Source organism: Lipotes vexillifer, unplaced genomic scaffold, assembly GCF_000442215.2.
Source record: "Lipotes vexillifer unplaced genomic scaffold, Lipotes_vexillifer_v1.1 scaffold54, whole genome shotgun sequence".
NCBI classification, from domain to species: Eukaryota; Metazoa; Chordata; class Mammalia; order Artiodactyla; family Lipotidae; genus Lipotes; species Lipotes vexillifer.
In genome coordinates, this window is record NW_006789324.1 from 2,314,565 (window position 1) to 2,342,515 (window position 27,951).

The 27,951-nt window shown below is 37.9% G+C and overlaps 1 protein-coding gene across 1 annotated transcript in view; it reads right to left on the reverse strand.

Moving 5' to 3' along the window:
• Positions 1-12,891: 12,891 nt before the first annotated feature.
• MYSM1 (Myb like, SWIRM and MPN domains 1) overlaps positions 12,892-27,951 on the reverse strand; it is a 38,171-nt gene continuing 23,111 nt past the window's right edge. Inside the window, exons 12-20 of the mRNA XM_007462573.1 lie at positions 27,367-27,455; positions 23,932-23,986; positions 23,529-23,579; positions 22,728-22,802; positions 21,916-22,104; positions 21,088-21,220; positions 15,305-15,410; positions 15,069-15,126; positions 12,892-13,137 (exon numbers count right to left, since the gene is read on the reverse strand). Coding sequence (XP_007462635.1) covers positions 12,970-13,137; positions 15,069-15,126; positions 15,305-15,410; positions 21,088-21,220; positions 21,916-22,104; positions 22,728-22,802; positions 23,529-23,579; positions 23,932-23,986; positions 27,367-27,455 — 924 coding nt within the window. The 3' untranslated portion in view covers positions 12,892-12,969. The remainder of the gene's footprint in view (positions 13,138-15,068; positions 15,127-15,304; positions 15,411-21,087; positions 21,221-21,915; positions 22,105-22,727; positions 22,803-23,528; positions 23,580-23,931; positions 23,987-27,366; positions 27,456-27,951) is intronic.

The following is a 27,951-nucleotide window of genomic DNA, read 5'->3' on the forward strand; positions in this document are numbered from 1 at the left end:
GCCATCTGGTCCTGGACTTTTGTTTGTTGGAAGAATTTTTATCACAGTTTCAATCACTTGTGATTGGTCTGTTCATAATTTATATTTCTTCCTGCTTCAGTCTTGGAAAGTTATACCTTTCCAACGATTTGTCCATTTCTTCCAGGTTGTCCATTCTATTGGCATAGAGTTGCTTGTAGTAGTCTCTCAGGATGCTTTGTATTTCTGCAATGTCCATTGTAACTTCTTTTTCATTTCTAATTTTATTGATTTGAGTTCTCTACCTCTTTTTCTCGATGAGTCTGGCTAAAGTTCTATCAATTTTGTTTATCTTCTCAAAGAACCAGCTTTTAGCTTTATTGATCTTGGCTATTGTTTTCTTTGTTTCTATTTCATTTATTTCTGCTCTGATCTTTATGATTTCTTTCCTTCTACTAACTTTGGGGTTTTTTTGTTCTTCTTTCTCTAATTCCTTTAGGTGTAAGGTTAGATTGTTTATTTGAGATGTTTGTTGTTTCCTGAGGTAGGATTGTATTGCTCTAAACTTCCCTCTTAGAACTGCTTTTGCTGCATCCCATAGGTTTTGGATCATCGTGTTTTTGTTGTCATTTGTCTCCAGGTAATTTTTGAATTCCTCTTTGATTTCTTCAGTGATCTCTTGGTTATTTAGTAACGTATTGTTCAACCTCCATGTGTTTGGGGTTTTTACGTTTTTTTCCCTGTAATTGATTTCTAATCTCATAGCGTTGTGGTTAGAAAAGATGCTTGATATGATTTCAATTTTCTTAAACTTACTGAGGCTTGTTTTGTGACCCAAGATGTGATATACCCTGGAGAACGTTCTGTGCACACTTGAGAAGAAACTGTGATATCTGCTGTTTTTGGATGGAATGTCCTATAAGTATCAATTAAATCTGTCTGGTCTATTGTGTCATTTAAAGCTTGTGTTTCCTTATTAATTTTCTGTCTGGATAATCTGTCCATTGGTGTCAGTGAGGTGTTAAAGTCCCCCACTACTATTGTGTTACTGTCAATTTCCTCTTTTACAGCTGTTAGCAGTTGCCTTATGTATTGAGGTGCTCCTGTGTTGGGTGCATATATATTTATAATTGTTATATCTTCTTCTTGGATTGATCCCTTGATCATTATGAAGTGTCCTTCCTTGTCTCTTGTAACATTCTTTATTAAGTCTATTTTATCTGATATGAGTATTGCTACTGCAGCTTTCTTTTGATTTCCATTTACATGGAATACCTTTTCCCTCCCCTCAGTTTCAGTCTGTATGTGTCCCTAGGTCTGAAGTGGGTCTCTTGTAGACAGCATATATAGGGGTCTTGTTTTTGTATCCTTTCAGCGAGCCTGTGTCTTTTGGTTGGAGCATTTGATCCATTCACATTTAAGGTAGTTATCAATATGTATGTTCCTATTACCATTTTCTTAATTGTTTTGGGTTTGTTTTTGTAGGTCGTTTTCTTCTCTTGTGTTTCCTACTTAGAGAAGTTCCTTTACCATTTGTTGTAGAGCTGGTTTGGTGGTGCTGAATTCTCTTAGCTTTTGCTGTCTGTAAAGCTTTCAATCTCCATCGAATCTGAATGAGATCTTTGCCGGGTGGAGTAATCTTCGCTGTAGGTTCTTCCCTTTCATCACTTTAAATATATCATGCCACTTGCTTCTGGCTTGTAGAGTTTCTGCTGAGAAATCACCTGTTAACCTTATGGGAGTTCACTTGTATGTTATTTGTCATTTTTCCCTGTTGCTTTTAATAATTTTTCTTTGTCTTTAATTTTTTTCAGTTTGATTACTATGTGTCTCGGCATGTTTAATCTTGGGTTTATCCTTCCTGGGGCTCTCTGTGCTTCCTGGACTTGGGTAGCTATTTTCTTTCCCATGTTAGGGAAGTTTTCGACTATAATCTTTTAAAATATTTTCTGAGGTCCTTTCTTTCTCTTTTCTCCTTCTGGGACCCCTATAATGTTGATGTTGCTGCATTTAATGTTGTCCCAGAGGTCTCTTAGGCTGTCTTCATTTCTTTTCGTTCTTTTTTCTTCTGTTCCGTGGCAGTGATTTCCACCGTTCTGTCTTCCAGGTCATTTATCTGTTCTTCTGCCTCAGTTATTCTGCTATTGATTCCTTCTAGTGTATTTTTCATTTCAGTTATTGTATTGTTCATCTCTGTTTGTTTGTTCTTTTATTCTTATAGGTGTTTGTTCTTTAATTCTTCTAGATCTTTGTTAAACATTCCTTGCATCTTCTCGATCTTTGCCTTCATTCTTTTTCGAGGTCCTGGATCATCTTTACCATCATTATTCTGAGTTTTTTTTCTGGAACATTGCCTAGTTCCACTTCATTTAGTTGATATTCCTGGGTTTTATCTTGTTCCTACATCTGGTACATATTCCTCTGCCTTTTCATTTTGTCTGTCTTTCTGTGAATGTGGTTTTCTTTCACAGGCTGAAGGATTGTAGTTCTTCTTGCTTCTGCTGTCTGCCCTCTGGTGGATGAGGCTATCTAAGAGGCTTGTGCAAGCTTCCTGATGGAAGGGACTTCTGGTGGGTAGAGCTGGGTATTACTCTGGTGGGCAGAGTTCAGTAAAACTTTAATCCACTTGTCTGCTGTTGGGTGGGGCTGAGTTCCCTCCCTGTTGGTTGTTTGGCCTGAGGTGACCCAGCACTGGAGTCTGCAGGCTCTTTGGAGGGGCCAATGGCAGACTCTGGGAGGGCTCCTGCCAAATAGTACTTTCCAGAACTTCTGCTGCCAGTGTCCGTGTCCCCATTGTGAGACACAGCCTCCCCCTGCCTCTGCAGGAGATCCTCCAACACAAGCAGGTTGGTCTGCTTCAGTCTCCTCTGCTGTCACTACTCCTTCCCCTGGGTCCTGATGCACACACTGTTTTGTGTGTGCCTTCCAAGAGTGGAGTCTCTGTTTCCCCCAGTCCTGTCAAAGTCCTGCAGTCAAATCCCGCTAGCCTTCAAAGTCTGATTCTCTGGGAATTCCTCCTCCCATTTCCAGACCCCGAGGTTGGGAGGCCTGACGTGGAGCTCAGAACCTTCACTCCACTGGGTAGGCTTCTGTGGTATAATTGTTCTCCAGTTTGTGAGTCACCCACCCAGTGGTTATGGGATATGATTTTATTGTGATTGCACCCCTCCTACCATCTCACTGCAGCTTCTCCTTTGTCTTTGGATGTGGGGTGTCTTTTTTCGTGAGTTCCAGTGTCTTCCTGTCGATGATTGTTCAGCAGTTACTTGTGATTCTGGTGCTCTTGCAAGAGAGAGTGAGCACCTGTCCTTCTACTCCAACATCTTGTACCAGTCTCCTAAAGCTAAGTTTAAAATGGGGATAATAAAACTTCTTTCAGTGTTGTTGTGGGGATTTAATGTTATACTGTTATGTATAGCATTTAGAACTGTAACTATAAATGGATGATGCTATTATAATACCTTCAAAATGAAACCTTGAGAAATGAAAATGGCTACACTGTAGATACCATGAAACAAGGATGCTCACCCCAAGATCACACAATGTCAAGGCACTAGGCAACCAAATGATTTACAGTGTTTACACATTCAGCCAGATGTATAATCTTCTCTGACTTTGTAAAGCCAATCAACACTGCAGGGCTGAGATCGTCGTGCTCATAGACTGTGATGGAGGGCCCTCTAGTGGCTTTAGATATTAACATTTTCATTAAAAAGATTGAAGAACAAATGTAGCTTTGTGGATTTATAAGCTAACAGCAAAGATTTGGGGTTCGTTAATCTTAGATAAAGCTAATAAAGCTAATCTTAGATTAAAGCTAATTAAGGGCCATTAATTATATCACTTCTAATAGTAATTCTTTAGTCAACTTTTCCATAAAAGTCATGTTCTGGGCATTTATTAGATCTTGCAGTTCTGAAAGACAAAATTACATTTTAAATTAAAACATAAATTATATTGAAGATTTGAATTGCACATAAAATCTTCAGAGTAGTTCTTTATGCCATGAAATTAAAAATAATTTGGAATCACTCAAAAGAATGGTGCAATAGCAAAACTGTGGTTTTTCTAGACGTAGCCTTTCTACAAACTTGACTGTATGACTGGGCGATGCCTTGCTTCATTTCCATGGACCTCGGTTTCTTCATATTAGAAGATAGGACTCTAAGCCTAAACGTTTCCAACGTCCTTTCCAACTTTTAAGATTCTTTTATTTTAGGCGGATACGTTATCCATTTTCTTTTAATACTAGGGCTCTGGCACAAGTAATTTAAAGTCCATTTGAAGATGAATTCATAACATTTTATAAAACCAACCCTCGCCATCTGTAACAGAGATGGCTAGCCACTAACAAAGATTCGTGTTCTCCTTCCACGGTGTAGAATCTTGTGAAGCAGCTGTGCAATCAGGACTCCATTGAGCAGCCCCTCTTGGCATCAAGGTAGGACCATATGACTAGTTCTTAAAGAAATGTGAGCAAAACCGATGTGTGTATTCCAAGCCAAGGTCAATTATCATGTGTGATTCTGTTTTTTCTCAACCTGTCCTCAAATGGATGACACCTGTGCTACTTAGAGTCACAAGATGCCAGAGCCACATGTGAAAGGAATCTGGGTACCCGAATTACCTGTGGGAGTTGAGCTGCTCAGGGGAGCCACCCAATCAGAACAGCTGCTGTGCACTTTGTGTGAGAAATAAACCTACAGTGTTAAGACACTGAAAATTAGGGGTGGTTTGTTCTAGCAGCTAGCTTTAATTATCCTAACATACTCTCCAAATCTGTGATGTTGCAATCTAATTAGAGGTTTTGCCTAAAAGAAATCTGTCTCTCTCTGTCTGGCGGTGCGGGGGTTGGGGGTGGGGGCGTTGGGGGTGGGGGCGGGGGTTGTGACAGAGAGGATTAGTCTACTCATTGTTTTGTGATTAGGAAGATGGTTCTGAAAAAGGTCTTATCAAGATTTCCTTTATTTTGTTACACAAAGGGAGTCTGATGTGGACAATCTTCTGGTTATTGATGGTTCAAGATGCCACAATTACTGCTGAGTCCGAATTATGAGGTGTTTTGGAACAAAAGAATGTTCAATGATCACTAATCTAGGTAAAATGAACTAGGCAGTGAACTCGCTTTCAGAAACTGTCCAATTCTTCCACATTTTGAGGTGAACTTGTTAATGAGGGAAGATGGGAGAGGAATCATGGATTATACCCAGTAACAGGTATCAGAGTTATTAACTGATAAGGTTTGTTTTTGATAGCAGGAAAAATATGGAAGACAAAAGCAAGTTTTTTATTTAGCTATATCTCTTTGCAAATACTGACAATATTGTATTTAAGCTAGCATTCTACAGGAAGATAATTGAGAATCAGTGATGTAGAAACACATCAGCAACAGTAAGAAAAACCATTATTACAGTACAAATTGGATTGTGGGACAATGCTCGTCTGGAGCTACAGGCTATGACGCTGGCCAATCAGAAAATTATAGCAAATGCTTAATTAGCAGGAATCCATAACAGCTGTACAGCCTCGTGGAATTAGCACTCCTAGGATTTTATTATACTTTGCCAACTAAATTACTTTCATTTAGGAGCCTGAATTCAAATTGGTTCTGTAAACAAGATGATGAACGTGGCTGTACTACTATGAGAAAAATTAGCTTGTGGAAATTGAAAAATTTTTTTGTAGATACTAACAAAATGTAAGGGGTACATAGATCTTTATCTAGCAATTAAGCACCTAGGAATGTATTCAGAGAAATTTTAGAAGTGTGCAAACAAAAGTTATTTTTCATAGAAAAATGGGAACATCTAAAGTTCATCAGTTGAAAACTGATCAAATTAATTATGGCAAATCTATACTACAGAATGCTATGTACCTCTTGCAAAGAATGGATGTTTATGTGCTGAGATGGAAAGAAGTCCTCAATAAAAGGACAGACATTGAAGAGGATTAGTCTACTCATTGTTTTGTGATTAGGAAGATGGTTCTGAAAAAGGTCTTATCAAGATTTCCTTTATTTTGTTACACAAAGGGAGTCTGATGTGGACAATCTTCTGGTTATTGATGGTTCAAGATGCCACAATTACTGCTGAGTCCGAATTATGAGGTGTTTTGGAACAAAAGAATGTTCAATGATCACTAATCTAGGTAAAATGAACTAGGCAGTGAACTCGCTTTCAGAAACTGTCCAATTCTTCCACATTTTGAGGTGAACTTGTTAATGAGGGAAGATGGGAGAGGAATCATGGATTATACCCAGTAACAGGTATCAGAGTTATTAACTGATAAGGTTTGTTTTTGATAGCAGGAAAAATATGGAAGACAAAAGCAAGTTTTTTATTTAGCTATATCTCTTTGCAAATACTGACAATATTGTATTTAAGCTAGCATTCTACAGGAAGATAATTGAGAATCAGTGATGTAGAAACACATCAGCAACAGTAAGAAAAACCATTATTACAGTACAAATTGGATTGTGGGACAATGCTCGTCTGGAGCTACAGGCTATGACGCTGGCCAATCAGAAAATTATAGCAAATGCTTAATTAGCAGGAATCCATAACAGCTGTACAGCCTCGTGGAATTAGCACTCCTAGGATTTTATTATACTTTGCCAACTAAATTACTTTCATTTAGGAGCCTGAATTCAAATTGGTTCTGTAAACAAGATGATGAACGTGGCTGTACTACTATGAGAAAAATTAGCTTGTGGAAATTGAAAAATTTTTTTGTAGATACTAACAAAATGTAAGGGGTACATAGATCTTTATCTAGCAATTAAGCACCTAGGAATGTATTCAGAGAAATTTTAGAAGTGTGCAAACAAAAGTTATTTTTCATAGAAAAATGGGAACATCTAAAGTTCATCAGTTGAAAACTGATCAAATTAATTATGGCAAATCTATACTACAGAATGCTATGTACCTCTTGCAAAGAATGGATGTTTATGTGCTGAGATGGAAAGAAGTCCTCAATAAAAGGACAGACATTGAAGATACATATGTACTGAATATACACAAGTCTGATCCTGTTCTTCTGTTTTTGAAATTGATGGGTTTTGCAGAAAATAAGGACTGGGAAGTTAAAGACCAGTTAATGAGTTAATTCTAAGGTGAGAATTTTCTGTTAATTTATACCTTTTGTATCCTTAGTTGACTGAATGTGAATTACCTTCATAATTAACATCTTCATGTACCCTACCCTCTGGCCAAAGACTCACCACTCTAAATCTTTTTTCATTCCTTACCTCCATGCCTATGCGCTAAGATCACTTCCCTACGGAACATCTTCCCCAAATGTCATTTTGGTTTAAAGGCGATCTCTTCCGAGCAATCTCACTGCTTACATTCTAGAGAATTCTCATTTATCTAAACACCTCTTACCCTTGAAGTCTTACAGGCATTTATAATCAGTTCAGTTTGTATCCTAGTGTCTTAGCTACCTATGTTAGGTTTTATGTTGCCCACTTATTAGGTAGTAGGTAGTAGGATTCTTGTGGAAAGAAAGCAAGACATTCATCTTTGTGCCCCTACAATGCTCAACAAATGTTTGCTGAATTAATGGGGCATTGTTTGTAATTCAGTGTGCATGCTGCTAATGATTTAGAAAGCAACCAAATGATTCACCACTTTACTTTCAAACTTTTATTTATATAGAATCTTCAGGATGTTTCTCTTTAAATTTTACAAGCTAAAACCCCAAAGCTCAAAATGATATATTTTATGTCACAGTACATAAGACAAAGTACAAGGAGGAGAGTTCAATCATTTTGAGGAAAAGCTGTAATAATTGTACAAACATTTACAATAGTCTTTATTACAGATATACAGACGACATGGCATATTTAAAAGCACAAAATAGTTGTAATCATTATATTTTATTACAGAACATTCCAAAATTCAAACTAATAAAGAAATCCATAAACACTGATAACATTTGGGGAAAACAAGAGCAACAGGTTTACCAATAATCATAGTAAACTTATACATAATACACAATTTACACATCAAATCCACAAATTTAAAGATATATATGACCTATCTATTTAAATCATGCTACAATCTAAATATTACTTTATAATCCATAGGTTGAAACAAATGTTCTGTGGTAACCTATGAAACAGGAATACAAACTATAAAATCATAATTAACATACTTCTTAATTCCTAAGAGAGTACTCCAGGAAACCTCAAAGACGGCAGATCAGGCATTTTTTGCTGAAACTAAAGTTCTTATGAATATATGCATAAACATAGTCAAAGGTATAAAAATAAAACAACCCAGATACCATGAGTTAATTTTACCTGTTCATATTTAGTTTGGTATAGAGCCCCTGGCATAATCACAGCTTCTCTGGGATATTCTGACTTTCTCCTGACTTAGGGGGGATGACATATTTATTCTTTGCCTTGTTCCAGAAAGGAGTTAAGGTAGCTTAAAAGATAAGATTTAGAAAATACCAGAAAGCACAAATTATAGGTTAAATGAAAAAACAGAGTTTGGGGGAACAGCACACATAAAACCATTTAAGAAAAGGTCAGGGATTAAGCTAAAGCATATTACATTATTCTCCACAGTGATTTTCTGGAAATATTGCAAAATGTGGTATTAGGGGCTTCCCTGGTGGCGCAGTGCTTGAGAGTCCGCCTGCCGATGCAGGAGACGCGGGTTCGTGCCCCGTTTCGGGAAGATCCCACATGCCGCGGAGCGGCTGGGCCCGTGAGCCATGGCCGCTGAGCCTGCGCGTCCGGAGCCTGTGCTCCGCAAATGGGAGAGGCCACAACAGTGAGAGGCCCGCATAACGCAAGAAAAAAAAAAAAAAAAAAAAAAAAAAAAATGTGGTATTAATTTGTAAGAAAACTATTAAACCACTGGTAAATTGGAGATGCAGATCAAATTTCTCTGTTAAATTTTGTATTAACCCTGATGAAACAGATGATGTTACAAATGTATGCGCTTTTTTCTTCGTGCTTGTGAGAAAAAAGTTTTCCTAAATGTCATAATCTGTGACTCTATAGATTTAGTGCCTAGTTCTGGGTAGAGAAAAGCATAGGTTAAAAAAAAAAAAAAACAAAAAAAACCCACAACATTTGGGTACCCTGACTTAATTTCTACCGAGAAACCCACCAACTGGATGCTTGTTGATGACCTGAGGATGGTAGCTACCTTCCAGGTGGCCAGGTGTCCTATGGCTCTTTTGTAGGGACAGAACAAAGCATCAGTTCTAGGGCCTCCTGACTGCATCAGTTCCTCCAGGTCCTCCAGCTCACTTCATTAGGACCCCGCAAGACAAAGAAGAAGGTACACTGAAGAGCAGGAAGCCCACTCAGGTTGGCGTGCTGAGACCACAGCCTCCTCTGCTGCCCAGATGGCCTGCATGTCACAGCCCTTGCCCCAGTCCTTTGGGGGAGGAAAGTTATGGAGGGCTGGGGCAGCATGAGTCAGCTTCTGGGAAATATGAATGGGTTTGTTCAACTCTATTCTTCAGGCCCTGCTTTCAACACATGACAATGAAGGATCTTGTACCTATACACTGTCAGGTATGAAGTGAGGGAGTGAGGATGAAAATAAAGGGCTTGAGGGAAACGCAGGAAGAAAAGGTGGTGGGACATGTGGTGTAAGTTTCAAAACTATTGATTAAGAATAGAATAAAATATCTACCTGAAAACTGAAGTTAGCCACAGCGGCCTATCGTTCTTTGGGGGATGAATGGTCCCAAGTAACACTCCTGAATTTTGGTCACATCAGTAAAGAACAAAGTTCAAGTCTATGGATCTAAAGCTGCAGGTACTGCAATGTTCTTGGCTATGTGGCAAAGCTCCTCTAGGGTTTGTGAGGTGGGCTTATAGGGGAGAGGGTAGTGACTGCCATTTTCCCAATAGCACCCTTCATAGTATAGGCAGGGCCAACTTATCTATTAGGCACCAGGTCTCAGGCCCATAATACATTTAGAGGCCCCCCAAAATGTTTTCTTTTAAATTCGTAAGACAAAAACCAAACTTTTAGATTTAAGGATGTGTTTATATATAAAATTCATTTTATACAAATGCAATTGTAACATTAATTTTTAATTTTTTATGGAAGAAGAGGCCTAAGAAGGCAAAAGTGTCTAAGGCCTATGAAAGTCATAAAGCTGCTTTGAGGGACAATGGTTCAAGGCTAAAATTACAGAGGGGTAAGGAGAGTCTGATCTTGTGGGTCTTATTCCACTGATTTTTCTTGTTTTGAGTGTTACTTTGGGATTAGATTTTTAAGAGTGCTATAGGTCAAACACTAGTGAAGCATTTGTGTCAATTTCCACCAGGCAAAGCTGGAAAAGGAAAATAAATTAAGCTCATTATTTTATTGTCACTGTGCAAAAGAAAGAACCAAATCAGGATGAAGAGACTTGGATGTTTTCAAGTCCCATCTTCACTCTGTAAACATTACTAGAGGTAGGTTTCCCTCTGAGACCCTGCCTCCTAAACTTCCTGCATTACATTGCCACCCTCAGCCCTAGACTTCCTCTCTGTGCTTCTCAAGGCCTGGCTCCTACTGCCCTCAGCAGGCCAAGGTTGGCAGTGACAGGAATGTGGGCACCTGTGGTTACAAAAATGTTTTAAGAATATGATGAGAAAAAAAAAAACAATGAATGAGGGAGGAGGGGAGGAAGATATCAGATTTTAATCTAAAATTACATGATGCAAAAGAAAAAAAATGGGGAAAGAGTTATACCAAAATGTTAACTGTGCTTTCTGCTTTTTAAAAAACATTTTCTCATAAATGTACTCTATCATGAGAAAAAAAAGTATTATTTTAAAAACTGTTCTCTCAAAGCTCTAAACTCTGAATATTACCACCTTTGAGAGTTCCTCATAGTATGGCTTAGGTTACTAAATGTGGCGAACCACTAGCATGCAGAGGACCCAGATTGAGAACAGAACTTTTAACAATTTCCACTATTTTCCAACCCCAATTCATCAATATTACTGGGAAATGTCAATCAAGAAAGCTAACTAATACCACTTTCTAGGATCTGTTCCTGACACAACGAAGAAAGTATGTCAAAAGGAAGGGTAGAAAGGAACAAATCACTACCCTTTTACAGAATCACAGACTTTCTGCCCTTGAATTACAGGTGAAGATTCTGAGGTCCAGAAGGTTACGTGATCTTACCACTGCCACACAACAAAGCTGGTAAGAGAATTAGCGTAAGAACTCAGGTTTCCTGATTCTTGGTCTATAGCTCTAATAAGCTCAGTCCCAAAAGTAACTGCTTTGTAAGTTATGTTTCACCGTTTATCCTAAATACATATAGAAAAATGGAAAACACTACCATTTCTCTTTAAAAACACTCATTAATTTGGGAACTGTAACATCTCAAAATACAAGCTCCAGGTGGGTAAGTGAATCAGAGTGAATCATACAACACATCATACAATCAACAATCAGAGTGAATCATAAGATTTTAGACCTGAAAGGATGCAGGGCAGATAATTTAGACCTCGGTTACACATGAATTTAGGCCCAGAGAAGGTAAACTATATCCCCCAAATCACAAGGTTGAGTCAAGACCCAGGCCATCTAAAACTGGCTCACTGCTCCTTCCAATACTGACTTATTTTCCTTGGATATTCATTAAACCAAAAAAGGTAAAAATACAGAATCATATGCAGATTAGAAGTAATAAAACTGATTATTAATTATTAAAACTGATTATTAATAAGAATGCTTGGAGAAAGGACATAAGTCAATTCTTTAGTTAACAGAAGTAAATTAAAATCAGAATAAATCAGGCAGCATCACTACTAACTTTCATTTGAAAACAAATTTAAATGTAAATCACAATTTTTAGTTTTATTGTTGTTTGAAGATGATGCAAGACCTTTCAATGTCTCAGGCTCATGCATTTGAAAATAAATTCTAAATGTTTGCAATTCTCTGGAGCAGGGTTTGGAAGATAATGGCCAGCAACCTGTTTTCTGTGAGGCTCATGAGCTAAGAATGGTTTTATGTTTTTGAAGGGTTGTTAAAAAACATAAAGAAGAATGTCTGATAGAGATGGTGTGTAGCCTGCAAAGCCTAAGTTACTGACTAACTGCCCCTTTACATAAAAAGTTCACTGATCCCTGTTCTGGATTCAGCAAGTATATGAAACGGGGCTGAATACATAATATGTCCTGGAAGGATTTTTTGTTTTTAAAATTAAGTCTGATTTATTTAAGCTTTATTGTAATCTGCCTCTTTCTCCTCATAGCAGGTAGTAGGAAAAAAAAAAGTCTAGTTTAAGGGTTATGATTACCTGTGTTCTAGTTAACCGAGCCTTTATCACACAAATGAACATAAGTGGACCTATAGTTGAAGCTTATTACGTTATGTATCTAAAATCCATACAAAATGTTTCAGCTGAGAAAATGGCATATCCTACAGTAGTGTTGTTATACAATAAAATGGAAGCAAATATCTGTAATTAAAAAACTGGTACTTTGATTCTCTCCTTTAGATCTCTTGTCTGTTTTGAAGATTTTCTCCTGATGCCTCCCCTGGCCTCCCACAGCATGTCCTTAGATTCATTAAACCAGCAGTTCTCAACCATGTTAATTACGCTGTGACCACCCACCCGTATCTCATTTGCAACCATAAACAAGCCTCACCAAAACACATGAAAAGAATGGAAGTGCTCCTCACAGAGACAGGAGATAGCAAAACTAGAATGACTAGTTCAGGGGGAAATAAAAATCTGAGACACAGTGCACTTATCAACCTGAAGACAGCAGGGAGGCTGCCCTTCAGTCCACACCCTGCTGACCGGCTGAGGAGGACTAAGCGCCACATATGAAAACAAGTCCAAGTCCCTGTTTCTTTCTTGTCACATGGTTTATGTGGCAACATTTGGATTTCGTGAACTAGCAAAAAAAAAAAAAAAAAAAAAACCAAGCTGTACCACTATTAACTAAATTACAATAATTTCAAGGCTATAACTCTGAAAGTACGGTCTACTGTGTCGCAGTTAAGACGTCTTACTTTAAAATAGTCACGTTAACAGCTCCTTTGGCTCCACAGCGCACTTCTCTTCGGCCACTCCATTCTCTGGCTGGCTTTTGTAATTGGAAAGGAATAAATTTTCTATTTGAGTCAAGAATTCTTCAGCAATGAAGCAATTGGCCACTTTGCTCAGAGTTTTCCTCAGACACTCCAAAAGCTAGTTGAAAAGAAAAGTTTTATATTTAAACACAAAAAGTGGTGAGAAGAGGGTTTGCATCACTATCACTATTTTATCCCTTTCCAAATCTCCCATTTTCTAATGCTTAAATGAGAAACATTCTCCTTAAAGGTGACTGAGGATAGACTTTGTTTAATAACTGTACAGCTGAAGTGCAGGAAGCCATTGCTGAGGAATGCTTAGCAAAGCTTGTCCTGAGCCCAGCTCAACAGAAGCAGCACATTCTTCAGTCTGCTACAAATTGTTTGTGGAACTTCTATGGGTTCCCAGGACCCCAGTCGCCTCCCAACTGCTGTCCATGTCCTCATCTGCCCGCAACCCACCCCCATCCTGGGGCAGCGCCTCTCCCCACAGCGGCCTTAAATCTAGGTATGTTAGTCCAGCAGCTCCTTGGTGAGTAATTCTTTGAGACTGGGGGGTGGTGTGGGCGTCAGTCCTGCCTCTTGCAGGGCCTGGAGCCGGGCCTCTGACTGGCGTTTGTCCAGGCCCAGGTGCCAGGAGAGCTGCACTGTGGCCTCCAGAAAGGGTACCAGAAAAGGGTGAGGGCTCTTGTCCCCCAGCAGCTGTAGGGCCTTCTCACAGCGTGCCCGGGACTCCCCGGGGTCCTCCAGCTCCTGGTAGCACACAGCCAGCCCCACCAGGGTCAGCAGAGGGCGGTCTGGGCCCGAGGGGACACCCAGCTGGGCCTGCAGCTGCCAGGCGTTGGCCCAGACCGCCAGGGCCTCGCGGTAGAGGTCAGTGGAGGTGAGGTGCAGTTCCTTTCTGATTTTATATAAGGAGATAAAACTGAAATTGCATGTATGATGCTTTCTACTTTGGACAAACTTGTGACTTTGCTTCATTTTTTAGTAGTTTTATTTACAAAGCCATGAATCCTATAGGATAAAAATCTATGTACATAAAAATACAGGATTCTACCATTTCAAAAATAGGATGATGGAGTCTATTTCCTGGGAAATGTGCATATTAATCTTCAACAGAGCAAAGAAAAAGTGGCTATAATAGGAGGGGGTAAAAAATATTAAAAAGAGGGACTTCCCTGCTGGCGCAGTGGTTAAGAATCCGCCTGCCAATGCAGGGGACATGGGTTCGATCCCTGGTCCCAGGAGATCCCACGAACAACTAAGCCTGAGAGCCACAACTACTGAGCCCGCGTGCCACACTACTGAAGGCTGCATGCTCTAGGGCCCGCATGCTGCAACCACTGAAGCCCGCCCACCTAGAGCCCGTGCTCCACGACAAGAGAAGCCACTGCAATAAGAAGCCCGTGCACTGCAGTAAGAGTAGCCCTGGCTCGTTGCAACCAGAGAAAGCCCACGTGCAGCAAGGGAGACCCAACGCAGCCCAAAAAAAAATTTAAAAAGAAATTTAATGTTAAAATTTTCTATTCCCAAACTGTTACCAAAGGAAAAAAAGAAAGACCAATGTTGCCAATCTTACTGAAATTCATTATACTCACAGAAACAAAACTAGAAGTGAAATAAAATAATTCAAGACTCTTTTTTCTTACCAGAAAGTTAAGTAAAATGACCATTTAAATTTAATTGTTAGATTTATACTACCGTTTTTAAAAATGATCAATTGTTAAAGCTAAATGGAAACATGGCACTTTTGAATTTAATAAAACAAGAAAAATGTTCTCCATTGTGTACAATAATAATGTGCTAAGAAATTTATCAGCCAACATGGACAAATTTTTCCTAAAACAGCATTATTTCTATATGCAAGCATGGGCGCCAAAACATATGACTAATTATCTTCTAGAAATTAATTTTAGAAAGGAAAAAGCAATAAAGGAAATACACAGAAAAGTGTATCCACAAAGCATTAGGCATCATGGGAAAACACATCAAGATGAATAGCTTTGGAATCTGTGAGCAATGAAACCAATTAAAGTGAAGGCAGCTTACTTTCTGCAAACAAGTCAGGTCAGAATCCCGGCGAAAGATTTTATCCATGGGGACACTGCTGTTGGAAGAAATATGCAAACAAACCAATGAAACAAATACTATAAATGAATCAGTTTTGTAATAAACTATCACTGATGCCATACATCACAATTTTATATTTAACTTGGGTTTTCCCTAAAATGTGATTTAATGAGAAACACTGCAGATGTGCAACCATCTCAAACCACAGTACATACCTCCGGGATAGCCTGTATTTTTCTATTATCCATTTTGTCTTTTCAAGCACTAATCCCCACCGAGGTTCTTCTAACATCTGTTGTACTTCAAATTTATAAGGTAAACCTAGAAAAGCATAAAGCAGCACATTTTTACATTTTACATTTTCTTAAATCTCCAATCTCCTTTTAATTACTTAAAATTCCCTTCTGTGTTTTCATAACCGCAGCTTGGCAGACCAGCTAAACAGCACGTTAAACATAGTGGGCATTCATTAAATATGCACTGCCTGGCTGAACTTGGTTCATCAAGTATATTAATGCCAAGCAATTAATAAAGAAAAGTAAAAGTGCCATTTGCATGACAATTCTATGCAAGGAACTGTGACAGGAAAGATGATCACATAATTTATCATCCAAACCAAGACACTTTTGGAGTGAAAGCTGGCACTATTAATAATTGTGCCAGAACCACAGGCTTAAATTGGGATTGACCTAGGCAAACCAAGATATATTCCATCCCAGTGATTTTTTTTTGTAAACACATGTTATCAAGCTTACAGCACTGCTATAAGGTAGGTAGCATTATTCCTATTTAACAGATAAAACTGAGGCTGAGACAGGCTGAACAAGCTCTTTCCACTAGTAAAGCAAAGAGCTTGGATTTCAAATCCCACCAGGCTTGCCCAACTTCTGAGCCCACATTCATTCCACCTCCCTCTACGTGCTGATCTAAGACTAGACAGGGGCTAGGTTTAATTCTGGAGAGGCAGTAACTGCACTTGAGTCACGCTAAACTCTGGAGGAAACAAGTCCAAGGGGTAGATATCACGTACATAAGTCAGAAAGGAAAAAATACCAAAAGATGAGCCTACTTAGACATTTCTCACATATCTTTCAAAATCTCCATGTAATTGTATTTGCAGTATATTAAAGGCTCAGCTGATTCATTACCAAAGGCCAATACCATAATAATAATAACACTTATATAATGCTTACTATGTGCCAGACTTTATAAAGGTACTTTTTATATAGATGTAAGGCCAGTTACATGAACTAGCTACCAGTGTTGTCCCCAATGTTTTTTCTTTTTGACGAGGACACTGAGCCACAGAAAGGTTATTAAATAACCTGTTCTTGAACATATCTAATTAGTAAGAGGTAGAGCCAGGATTTGAACCCAGGCAGTCTGGCTCGAGTGTATGTTCTTAATGTTTACATTATACTGCCTCTCAACTTGCATTTTTGCCATCGTAGGCTTTTCGAGTAAACAAAATGTCAGCAAATCAGAAGGTATTAGGGAAGGTATTAAGAAAAAATCATAATTCTACTTCCACACAATACAAGCATAACTTGTCAATGGGCCCTAAAAAGGCTTTTTTCTCCCCATTTTTTTTTCAGGTGTATGGAAGGAGAGAAAGGAACAGCGAGCCTGATGATAACTGATCTTTTTTCATTTCTCAATTCTCTTCCATTTCATTTTCCCCCTCCAGGAACTTAAGAAGAGTGACACATTATAGTACATAAGCTATTACACAAACTCCTTCTGTGATAACAATCATTTACTTGATATGTTTTGATTACCTACTAAGCACAGACAATAGCTATGATGGTAACTACCTATTCTAGACCTATTATTTACTAAGCACTTTACATACATTACCGACAGCCTCTACAACCTCCTGTAAGCAAGTTAATAATCTTTTCTCATTTTAAAGATTTGGCAAATGAGAATGAGAGGGATTAAGTAACCTGCCCAAGGTAAAATAACTAATATATATCAGAGCTGGAATCTGAATCCAGGTAAGCAACTCCTACTCTTAATGAAAGTAAAAAATGAGACTAAAAGAGAGGTAAATAGATAAATACATTTTCAGTCTGTGCTCATAAAAAAACCATGAAAATACACACACACACACACAACACGTCATACATCTCTATTTGGTATTAAGAATATTTTCTAAGTTAAAAAAAGGTACTAAAACCAGTAAAAATTTCTTTTTGTACTGATTATTTTTTGATATGCTTATTATTTTTTTTAATTGAGGTATAGTTAATTTACAATGTGTTATTTTCAAGCATATAGCAAAGTGATTCAATTATACATATATGTACTGATTATTTTTATCCACTAAAGTGTCAGAATAAAATGAATCACTAAGTATATTTCTGGCCTATTACAAATAGAGAAAATGATTAACCATTGTCTAGACATACTGTAAAGATAGGATTTGGGTACACACCTAATAGAGGGGGAAAAAAAAGAATGAATGAATGAGTGAACAAATAAATAAGTAAAGGATCCAGTTCAAAGTACTGTAAAACAAGGTATCCCAGGGCTTCTAGGAAATTTTAATTCTTGAACCAGAAGGTTTCCAAGAAGAACAAAGAGAAGAACCAAGGATTAAGACCTAACACCATACACAAAAATAAGCTCAAAATGGATTAAAGACCTAAATGTAAGGCCAGAAACTATCAAACTCTTAGAGGAAAACATAGGCAGAACACTCTGACATAAATCACAGCAAGATCCTTCTTGACCCACCTCCTAGAGAATAATGGAGATAAAAACAAAAATAAACAAATGGGACCTAATGAAACTTCAAAGCTTTTGCACAGCAAAGGAAACCATAAACAAGACCAAAAGACAACCCTCAGAATGGGAGAAAATATTTGCAAATGAATCAACTGACAAAGGATTAATCTCTAAAATTTACAGGCAGCTCATGCAGCTCAATAACAAAAAAATAAACAACCCAATCCAAAAATGGGCAGAAGACCTAAATAGACATTTCTCCAAAGAAGATATACAGACTGCCAACAAACACATGAAAGAATGCTCAACATCATTAATCATTAGAGAAATGCAAATCAAAACTACAATGAGATATCATCTCACACCAGTCAGAATGGCCATCATCAAAAAATCTAGAAACAATAAATGCTGGAGAGGGTGTGGAGAAAAGGGAACACTCTTGCACTGCTGGTGGGAATGTGAATTGGTTCAGCCACTATGGAGAACAGTATGGAGGTTCCTTAAAAAACTACAAATAGAACTACCATATGACCCAGCAATCCCACTACTAGGTATATACCCTGAGGAAACCAGAATTCAGAAAGAGTCATGTACCAAAATGTTCATTGCAGCTCTATTTACAATAGCCCGGAGATGGAAACAACCTAAGTGCCCGTCGTCGGATGAATGGATAAAGAAGATGTGGCACATATATACAATGGAATATTACTCAGCCATAAAAAGAAACGAAATTGAGCTATTTGTAATGAGGTGGATAGACCTAGAGTCTGTCATACAGAGTGAAGTAAGTCAGAAAGAGGAGGACAAATACTGTCTGCTATTTGTCCTAAGGGAAAAAAAAATGTCATGAAGAACCTAGGGGTAAAACAGGAATACAGACACAGACCTACTGGAGAACAGACTTGAGGATATGGGGAGGGGAAAGGGTGAGCTGTGATAGGGTGAGAGAGAGACATGGGCATATATATACTAACAAACGTAAGGTAGATAGCCAGTGGGAAGCAGCCACATGGCACAGGGATACCGGCTCAGTTCTTTGTGGCTGCCTGGAGGGGTGGGATAGGGAGGCTGGGAGGGAGGGAGACAAAGAGGGAAGAGATTTGGGAACATATGTATATGTATAACTGATTCACTCTGTTATAAAGCAGAAACTAACATACCATTGTAAAGCAATTATACCCCAATAAAGATGTTAAAAAAATAATAAAATAAAAAATAAACGCAAATCAATCAATCTGATACAAAAAACAAAACCAAAAAAAGACCTAACAAGCAGTGTTAACAATGGTCAAGTCATGTAAGAGGCAGCTCTGCCCAAGAGAACTTTCTGCAATGATGATAACGTGGAATACTTGTGTGTTGTGACGGTAGCTTATGTGAGAATCCAGCACTGTGCCCGCTAATCTTTCAGGTGATTCTTTCCCGTTTGGGGTAGTCTGTTCACACACAGGCATCAGTCTTTATCTTGCTAAATAATAAATTTGAACCTTTTACAAATCTTTGGAGTCTGCTCTCTAGGCAGCTTTCTGCTCTCTGGTACAATGTCTTGCAAATTTAGTTGCCCTGGTCTCCTTGCTCTTACCTCCATCACCTCAATTCAGAGTCTGCTAGGCTCTGGATGGGTTTCCACCTTGTGCCACACCTGGAAGTTCTTTTAAGTCAGTAAGTTAGGTTAACTTGGGCTCACTTTGTTTCCCATCTCTCAGGAATCATATTCTTTCACTGTCTGATGTTATATCCTAAATACCACTGTTCTCTATATTTTGTCCAGTTTTTTGGTTGTTTCCGACAGGTTCTTGTTACTTCATTTTGGCCAGCAGTAGGATTCTAGGAACTGAATTTTAAATTTCATTTAATTCTAATTAAACAGTCACACATAGCCACATGTGACTGTATTAGACAGCATCAGAGTAGAGGCTCACTCCCCAAATCTAGCAGAATGTGACAGTAAGACATGGTTTAAATTGAGAACAAGTTCATTGTGATTCTTCCTTTTGTTAACTTTTTGTAAAATTATACTGGCGTAAAGAATGATGTATATATGTGATACGTTCAAAATGGGCATTTTGGACTAAAGTTAATGTCAATACTGTTCATTCAACAAAAACCTATAGAGCGCTGACCACTCCTTAGGTGTAAGGCAACTGATTAGGTACTACAGGAGATACAAAGAAGACATAGTTCCTGCTCTTTGGGGCTCACAATTTAGTGAGATAGGCTAAATAAATAAATTATATTAAAACACGAAAGCAACCATGAAGGCAGGAAACAAATGTTGCAGGTGCACAAAGAATAGAGCAACTAATAGTAAATGACATGAGGGGTGGTAGTGCTGGGGTCTTTACCAAAGACGGTATTTTTGTGACATTATTAAGAGAGGGTATCTGAGTGACATTATTAAGAATGAAGAAATTAATTTGTTAAACATTCATTTAGTACCTACTTTATGCCAGGCCCTGTGCTAGAAACTGAGAATAGAAAAATGCGTACAATATCATATCTACCTTCAAGAGGCTCATGAGCTAATGGGGAAGAGTATAATGTAGAGTGACAGTATCCAGAGAGGACAGTCAACTAGAGCAGTGGTATTAAGGACGAAAAGAGAGTATCCTAGAGATGTAATTGTTTCCTCTAATCTTTTCCTTCCATCCACACTCGCTTCTCACACTCCCCTACTTTTCCTAGTCTGCTACACTAATTCTCTATCCAGCCAGAGTTGACTGAACAGCAGTGGACATAAATCCCAAAGGAACCAAGTCATATGATGGGCTAAACCAACCAAATTCTTTCTTGAGAGAGACAGATATAAAAATAGTTAGGCACTGTTGAGCCTAAACTGGGAGATCAGGGATAGCTAGTGGTAGGGTGGTCATTATTCTTTATTATTATTATTTTTTCATTTGAATGTCATTGCAGAGAAAGCCAATCTGCATTTATCAAGAATTTTCAAGAGAACAGAAGAGACTTTGTCTGTTTTGCTTACTGCAATGTCTCCAGGACCTAATACACACACACTGCTTGGCCATAAGCTTTCTCTACATTGTAATGTTTTTGCCCAGTGGCCATGGTAACACAGTGGGAACTTTAATGCAGAAGGAAATCATAAAAGGAAAGAGGGTGGCTGCACTACATGGTATGCAAACAGTGATTCCCTAGTTGAGGACAAAAACTTTCCCATCAAATTGCTTTCAACAGGTATAAATTCTGTGATTTGTAAGATTCAAAAAAAATGAAAGTAGAAGTAGGATTGTTTTTGTTGAAAACTTACGATAAGAGCCATCTGGGCTAATTTCATCACTTATAACCAGGCAGGTAATCTGAGAATAAGGTAAAGGATTATTTCTATTATAAGGACTAACAATCATTCCAATGAACTTTGCACCGCCTCTGGAGAAGTAACTCTACAATTTAAAAAAAAGTATAATTAGTTTCAACCACATAAATTTAAAACTCAGTATTTACCCATACCAACATTTTAAACATCCAACAGAGGAAAATGGAATGCAAAAGTGTGTTAAAAACTTCACTTCCAAACAGCAACTAAATTTATTCCATACCCTAAAATTTTCAGGCCAAAACATGTCCCAACCCAACCTGAACAGATCCCTTTTTTTTTTAAGATCACCCTTAAAAAGATCACCTGGCCTGCAAAATCTATATTTGCCATGAATGCATTTACAAATTATATTCACTAGCCCCTCAGCTGTAATATTTATCTATATGGTAATAATTTACAAACAGCTGCCTACAGCAGGAACATCCAGATATCAAACATAAAATTGCAGAATAAAACAAAACTCTGTTTTTTCCAGAGGTGCAAAATATATTATATTTCCAATTATTTTAATTGTACCCAGTCCCTGTCTTAGTTATCTCCATCATTTTTAAAGGCTCTGGGGGGAATTATCAGTTACTTTGATGTCTTGTCTATATTAAACAGAATAGCTAATTTTCTAAGTGTTTAAATAAACATGTATTACTCTTGTAATCACTTTGCTAGAAATGTTAAAAGTGTATTTATTTAACAGAAAACAACGAGAGGGGAGAAAATATTGAATTATTTACAGACTACATACAAAAAGACCTATAAACACACCTGGTATTTGGCTTGAGTGTCAATATCTCGTAAGGAAGGATTAGGATCAAAGGCAGGATGAGAATGATACCATCCAATAACACTATAGCCCCTGACAGCCAAGGTTTCCGAGGCTTGTGTTTGTGAGACGGGATCCATCTCACACTGCAGTCCTGTACTCAGACTGTTACACGGTTCTGCTGCACAGACCTATAAAGGATTAATCCTTAAATGATTATACTGAAATCCTGTTAATTCTACTGTTTCAGTCCTTTCATACACAGATACAGAAACTTTTAAAAGCCAAGCCTTTTATCTGCCTATATAATAGGCAGCCTTTAACTTGCAAACGAATTACTCTCCAAAAGTGTGATTGTATGCAAGGAACTCAAAATCCATTTTCCTACTCAAGACAAGTTATGGGTTAGTTTTCCAGGTCCGTCTGTATAGTATCTGTTTAAACACAGTCTTTTGATGACCCTTATTACTTATGATAATAATTTCTAGCAAAATGATGTATACCAGGTTTCAATTATAAGGATGGCGCATGTTTCTTGGTCTCTGGCCTCTTAGGAGTTGAAGCTTTTAATTGGCAAAGGCAATGAAGAACTGAGGCCTGGTAATGTTCTCTCTTTCTCAGTGGTAAAAGGAAACAGGTGCTCAATATATGGAATGTTCAGTCACCTCTGGGAATATATAACTGTCCACATTTGCATATTCTCATTTATATCATAGATGAGGTTTATATGTTAATTATACACACTGAAATCTATAAAAATATTTGGTATGGCAGCAGGGCTAAATAATTTTAAAAATTTTAAGAGAAAACTTACCTCAACTATCTTATCAACTTCTGAGTATCTTCCTCCTAACAGACCAATCACTTCTGCCATAGAAACATGAGCATGCTAAAAGAAATACAAGATAAGACTTAGCTCAAAGATACAAACCAAACCCACCTGACCAAAAAATCAGAATAAATCTCACTTATCATAGAAGAGTCATTTACAAGTACAGTAATTATGCTTCTCTAAAATGAAATAGCATAGTAGAGGAACCAGATGCTAGGCTCAGCACACAGAGACTTAAGATTTTAGACCTATCTGTACTGCCAGCTGAGAGGCTTTGAACCAAACACTGAAACACTCCGAGATGCCATTTTTTTCATTTACAAAATGAAGATACCATTTGCTCCGCCTACTGAGGAAAGGTATCATAAGGATACAAAGTAAAAATCACTCTGGGTCCTCCTATAGAAAACACCATAAACACACACAACCATTGGAGATCTCTGTAGTTTAGTGCAAAACAAGGAGTCTCCAAATTATAAGAGTTGTGCTTTGTTGCAGTTATCTCGAAGGCAGCAGACAAGAATACTAGGAAATTAAAATCGGGTTAATGATGATAAACAGTCTGCAAAAACTCACATTAATTTATTTTCTCTAAAATATGGAAACATGCAATTGTTTGGCTTTTCTCCAAAAGAAAAGACTTATTTTTTAGATTCCTTGTAAAGGAGGATAGTTAAGATCCAAAATACACGTCTTCCATACTCTCTCTTATGCCTGCAATAAAAATACACAAGAATAGAAATCAGAATAACTGAGTAAGTAAACACAATATAATATCCTTACCAAATCCATTATTAAAAGTGCTTCTGAAGCCACTTTCACCTGAAATGGCTCCTGAAATATAAAAAAAAAAAAAAAAAAAAATGGGGGAGCATAAAAATAGAGATTTTGTTCTTCCTATCGGAATGCCCACCCTTTTCTCCTTTATCTATCACACCAAGTTCTCACCACCAACCAAGGCTCAGCACAAATCAGACTTTTAAAGAAATACATGTATAATTCAAAGCCCTAGCATGGAGAAATTCTTTTCTCATTTTCCATCTGTATCACTCATCTGACCTTCAGTGTACCCTGCCTTATCCAACCTTTCTTATACACATGCCTTGCACACACAGAAAAAGAAGAAATATTTCATGTCTGAGAGGAGGGTATTATTTATGGTCATTCAGTGATGAATAAGTAGTACCTGCTTTTCTTCACTGAAAAAATTACAAGGTATCAGTTGGAAGGGATCGAATGAGCTGGAAAAGGAAAAAGAAAAAAAAAATCATTCCTAATATAATTTCAATAACATAATCAGGAAAATAACATTCATTTACAAATTTGAAAATGTGTACCAATAATCTAAACCTAAATTCTGTCTGAGTGAAAAAAATATTAAACTAGAAGAACTTCTTGTGATACAATCCTTTTGAAAGAAGCATTGTTCTTTCGGACTTGATGAAATATTTGGGAAACAACATGACCTTTGGGAAAAAGTAATTCTGTTGTCTTAATTTCTTTTAACACCCAAAGAGGAGAACATTATAAATGGCCAGACATGTGTCCTACACTGAAAGTAGGTTTCAAAAGTTCAATGAAAACCTAAACCTGACATAAGATAGGAAAGAAAGTTCAAGAAAGATGGAAGTTTCTCAGAAACACCTCTGTCAGTACAATGTGTTCAGCAGAGTAGGGACTCAGTAAGTATTTGCTGAATGAATAAATGACAAACAGTTCTGTTAAAGAAATTAATGGATATCGAAAGTTCTATGATAAACTCATCTTTTAAAATGAAAAAGTATAAAAGATGGAAAGAGGGACGCCTAAGCAAGGCTAGATACAAAAGTATGTGCAAATCTGAGAGAAATATTAGAAAGGCTTTGGCCAATAAAGAATTGAGGTTTGAGAAAAATATTTAAAGTGTTTTTAGGCTACGGTCAGAGAAAACAAACAGCGAATATGTTCATTTTAACAACTGGAAAAGAGCAGAACTATTTAGTTCCTATTCTACCAGACACTTAGTGCTAGGAGATCAGATACTTTGTTTTGCTGAATACTGTATTGCAAGTACCTAGAACAGTGCTTGACACACAGTAGGCATTTAAAAAGTGTTTGCTGAATGAGGAAGATCTTCAAGTTAGAAAGTGCTTAGTCAATGCAAATAAAAAGAAATGAAAGGTCAAGATAGATGAGAAAATAGAAAGAAAGCATATGCATCCCAGAGCACTTTGAAGAACCATCACGTGAAATCACCATCAACCCTTTTTGAGGAACCACAGAGAATGAAAAAATTATTGGAGGACTAGGAATAGGCAATTATTGGGCCTGTTTTCAAAACACAAAAAAAGCAGCAGAAGAATTAAATGTTGAGTATCAGGAAAATTCTAGAAAAGGTTATTAAACAGCTGATTTGTGAGCCTTTAGCAAGAGAAGAGGTGACCACTAAGAACAATAATGGGTTCATGAAAATATAAGTCATGACAGGTACACCTAAATTTCATTTTTGATAGGAATGATCTGCTAGAAACTAGCAGACTCATAAAGACTCAAATATATTGTTACTAAATGTAAGCAAGACATCTGCTATGATTATTCTTCTGCATAAGATGAAGAAATAGTTAATTGTGGTAATATATAGCTCACTGAACAATGATGTCTGAGGTTTATTTACATTTATCTCATTTAAACATTTTAATCAGTGATCAATGATAGAAAAGGCAAGCTTATTGAAATGTTGATTCAAAACTACGAAGAAAAGTGGATATGGATTCAAAAAGGTCCTGACAAACTGGAAGAATGACTTGAAATTACAATAAGTATGTCTCACATTTAGATTCAGAAAATCAAATGTGTGGACACTAGATGAGGAGTCCTAGCTTATGGACAACTGTATTTTCTTACATAGTTAATCTCATTTAATTTATTCTCACAACTCTAAGTTTTGATTTTAATTTTAGAGAGGTGATAGGTAATGTAATGGTTAGGAATATGGATTCTTAAGCCTTAATGCCTGGGTTAAATCACACCACCACCATTAACAAGCATGGGCAAGTCACACAACCTCTTTGTGCCTCTCAGTTTCCTCATCTATAAAATGGGAATGATGACATTAACTACTTCATAGAGTTGTTATGAGGATTAAATGAGTTAATATATATGAAGTGCTTAAAACATAGCCAACAGTGTTAGCTATTATAGATATTATTTTATAAATGAGGACCCAAGGCTTACAAAGGCTTTGTGTAACTTACTCAGGGACATACAACTGGTTGAGTATTAGGGCTCTTTCCATTGAAAATAAGCAAGTAGCATTCCTGGATGTCTTGTTTTAAAGGGACACTGACAAAACTATAGTCTAGGGCTTCCCTGGTGGCACAGTAGTTGAGAGTCCACCTGCCGATGCAGGGCACATGGATTCGTGCCCCGGTCCGGGAAGATCCCACATGCCACGGAGCGGCTGAGCCCGTGAGCCATGGCCGCTGAGCTTGCATGTCCGGAGCCTGTGTTCCACAATGGGAGAGGCCGCAGCAGTGCGAGGCCCGGGTACTACAAAAAAAACCAACCAAACAAACAAAAAAAAACCCCCCAAAACTAAGTGTATTTCATGGGTCGTCTGCAGGAAGTGAGGGTCTACAAAATCAAGGCATTTAACTTATTTGGTGACCCTTAATGTTACAAGTTAAATATTTTAAATTATTAAAGAAAAAACCTAACATTCAGCATCAATCAAAGAGAAAACTACTCATTTCATGAGGTTACCTGTTCATAATGTCTAAGGAGTTAAATGACCACCTGTCACAAACAAGGCCCCCTTACAACATATGATGGATCCTATATTCACTGAACATGAACAAATTAACACTTTTGCTCAAGGTCTCCCAAATTAATAATCAGTGAAATTAAAAATTTCAGTTTTTTTAAAATTTATTTATTTTATTATTTTATTTTATTTATTTATTGTTTCTGGCTGCGTTGGGTCTTCGTTGCTATGCGCAGGCTTTTCTCTGGTTGTGGCAAGCAAGGGCTACTCTTCGTTGCGGTGCACAGGCTTCTCATTGTGGTGGCTTCTCTTGTTGCGGAGCACGGGCTCTAGGTGCGCGGGCTTCAGTAGTTGTGGCACGCAGGCTCAGTAGGTGTGGCTCGTGGGTTCTAGAGTGCAGGCTCAGTAGTTGTGGCACACAGGTTTAGCTGCTCCGCGGCATGCGGGATCTTCCCAGATCAGGGATCAAACCCATGTCCCCTGCACTGGCAGGCGGATTCTCAACCACTGCACCACCAGGGAAGCCCCTTCAGCAGTATTTTTTTTTTTTTTTGGCGGTACGCGGGCCTCTCACTGTTGTGGCCTCTCCCTTTGCGGAGCACAGGCTCCAGACGCGCAGGCTCAGCGGCCATGGCTCACGGGCCCAGCCACTCTGCGGCATGTGGGATCTTCCCGGACCAGAGCACGAACCTGCATTCCCTGCATCGGCAGGCGGACTCTCAACCACTGCGCCACCAGGGAAACCCCAGCAGTATTTTTAAACTTAATGTGGACAATGTAATGTTGCAATATCAGATATCCCTTCCATACATTTTCTAATCATTTGTGATAAGTTTAAAAAAAACAAAAAAATCACACTTATATAATGTCACACTATACCTTTTTGTTGGCCTTGGCACTTTTGAAGATTTACCAGGTTTGCATTTTTCCTCTTCTCTTCTTCTTGCCAACTCCTCAGCAGAGAGATGCTAAAAAAAATATATATATATATATATCATCTGATCAAAGAGTCCATCAACCACTGAGAGGGAAAGTTAATAAAGAGACACCACAGCATAAAGCTAAAGGGCACAGATTCGGCAGCACCCTGGCCAAGTTACTAAAGCTTTCTGTGTTTCAGTTTTCCTCATCTTTAAAATGAGAACAATAATAGTAATAATAACAATGTCATGATGTTATGTGAAGATTAAATGAGTTAATGTTTCCAAAATATTGACAATAATGTCTGACACAGTAAGTCCTTTATAAATATAAAATAATTCTCTTTCATTTCATTTCTATTACCAATCTTATATTCTAGCCCTTATGAACTATGCACCTTTTCCAGAATATATCTGGTATTTTCCTATGTCTGTACCTTTGCTTATGCCTCTCCTTCAGCTTGGGGTTGCCTCATCCACATTTCCACATTTTGAGATTCTCCTGCTCATCCTTCAAGTCACAGATGAAAAATCACATCTTCTG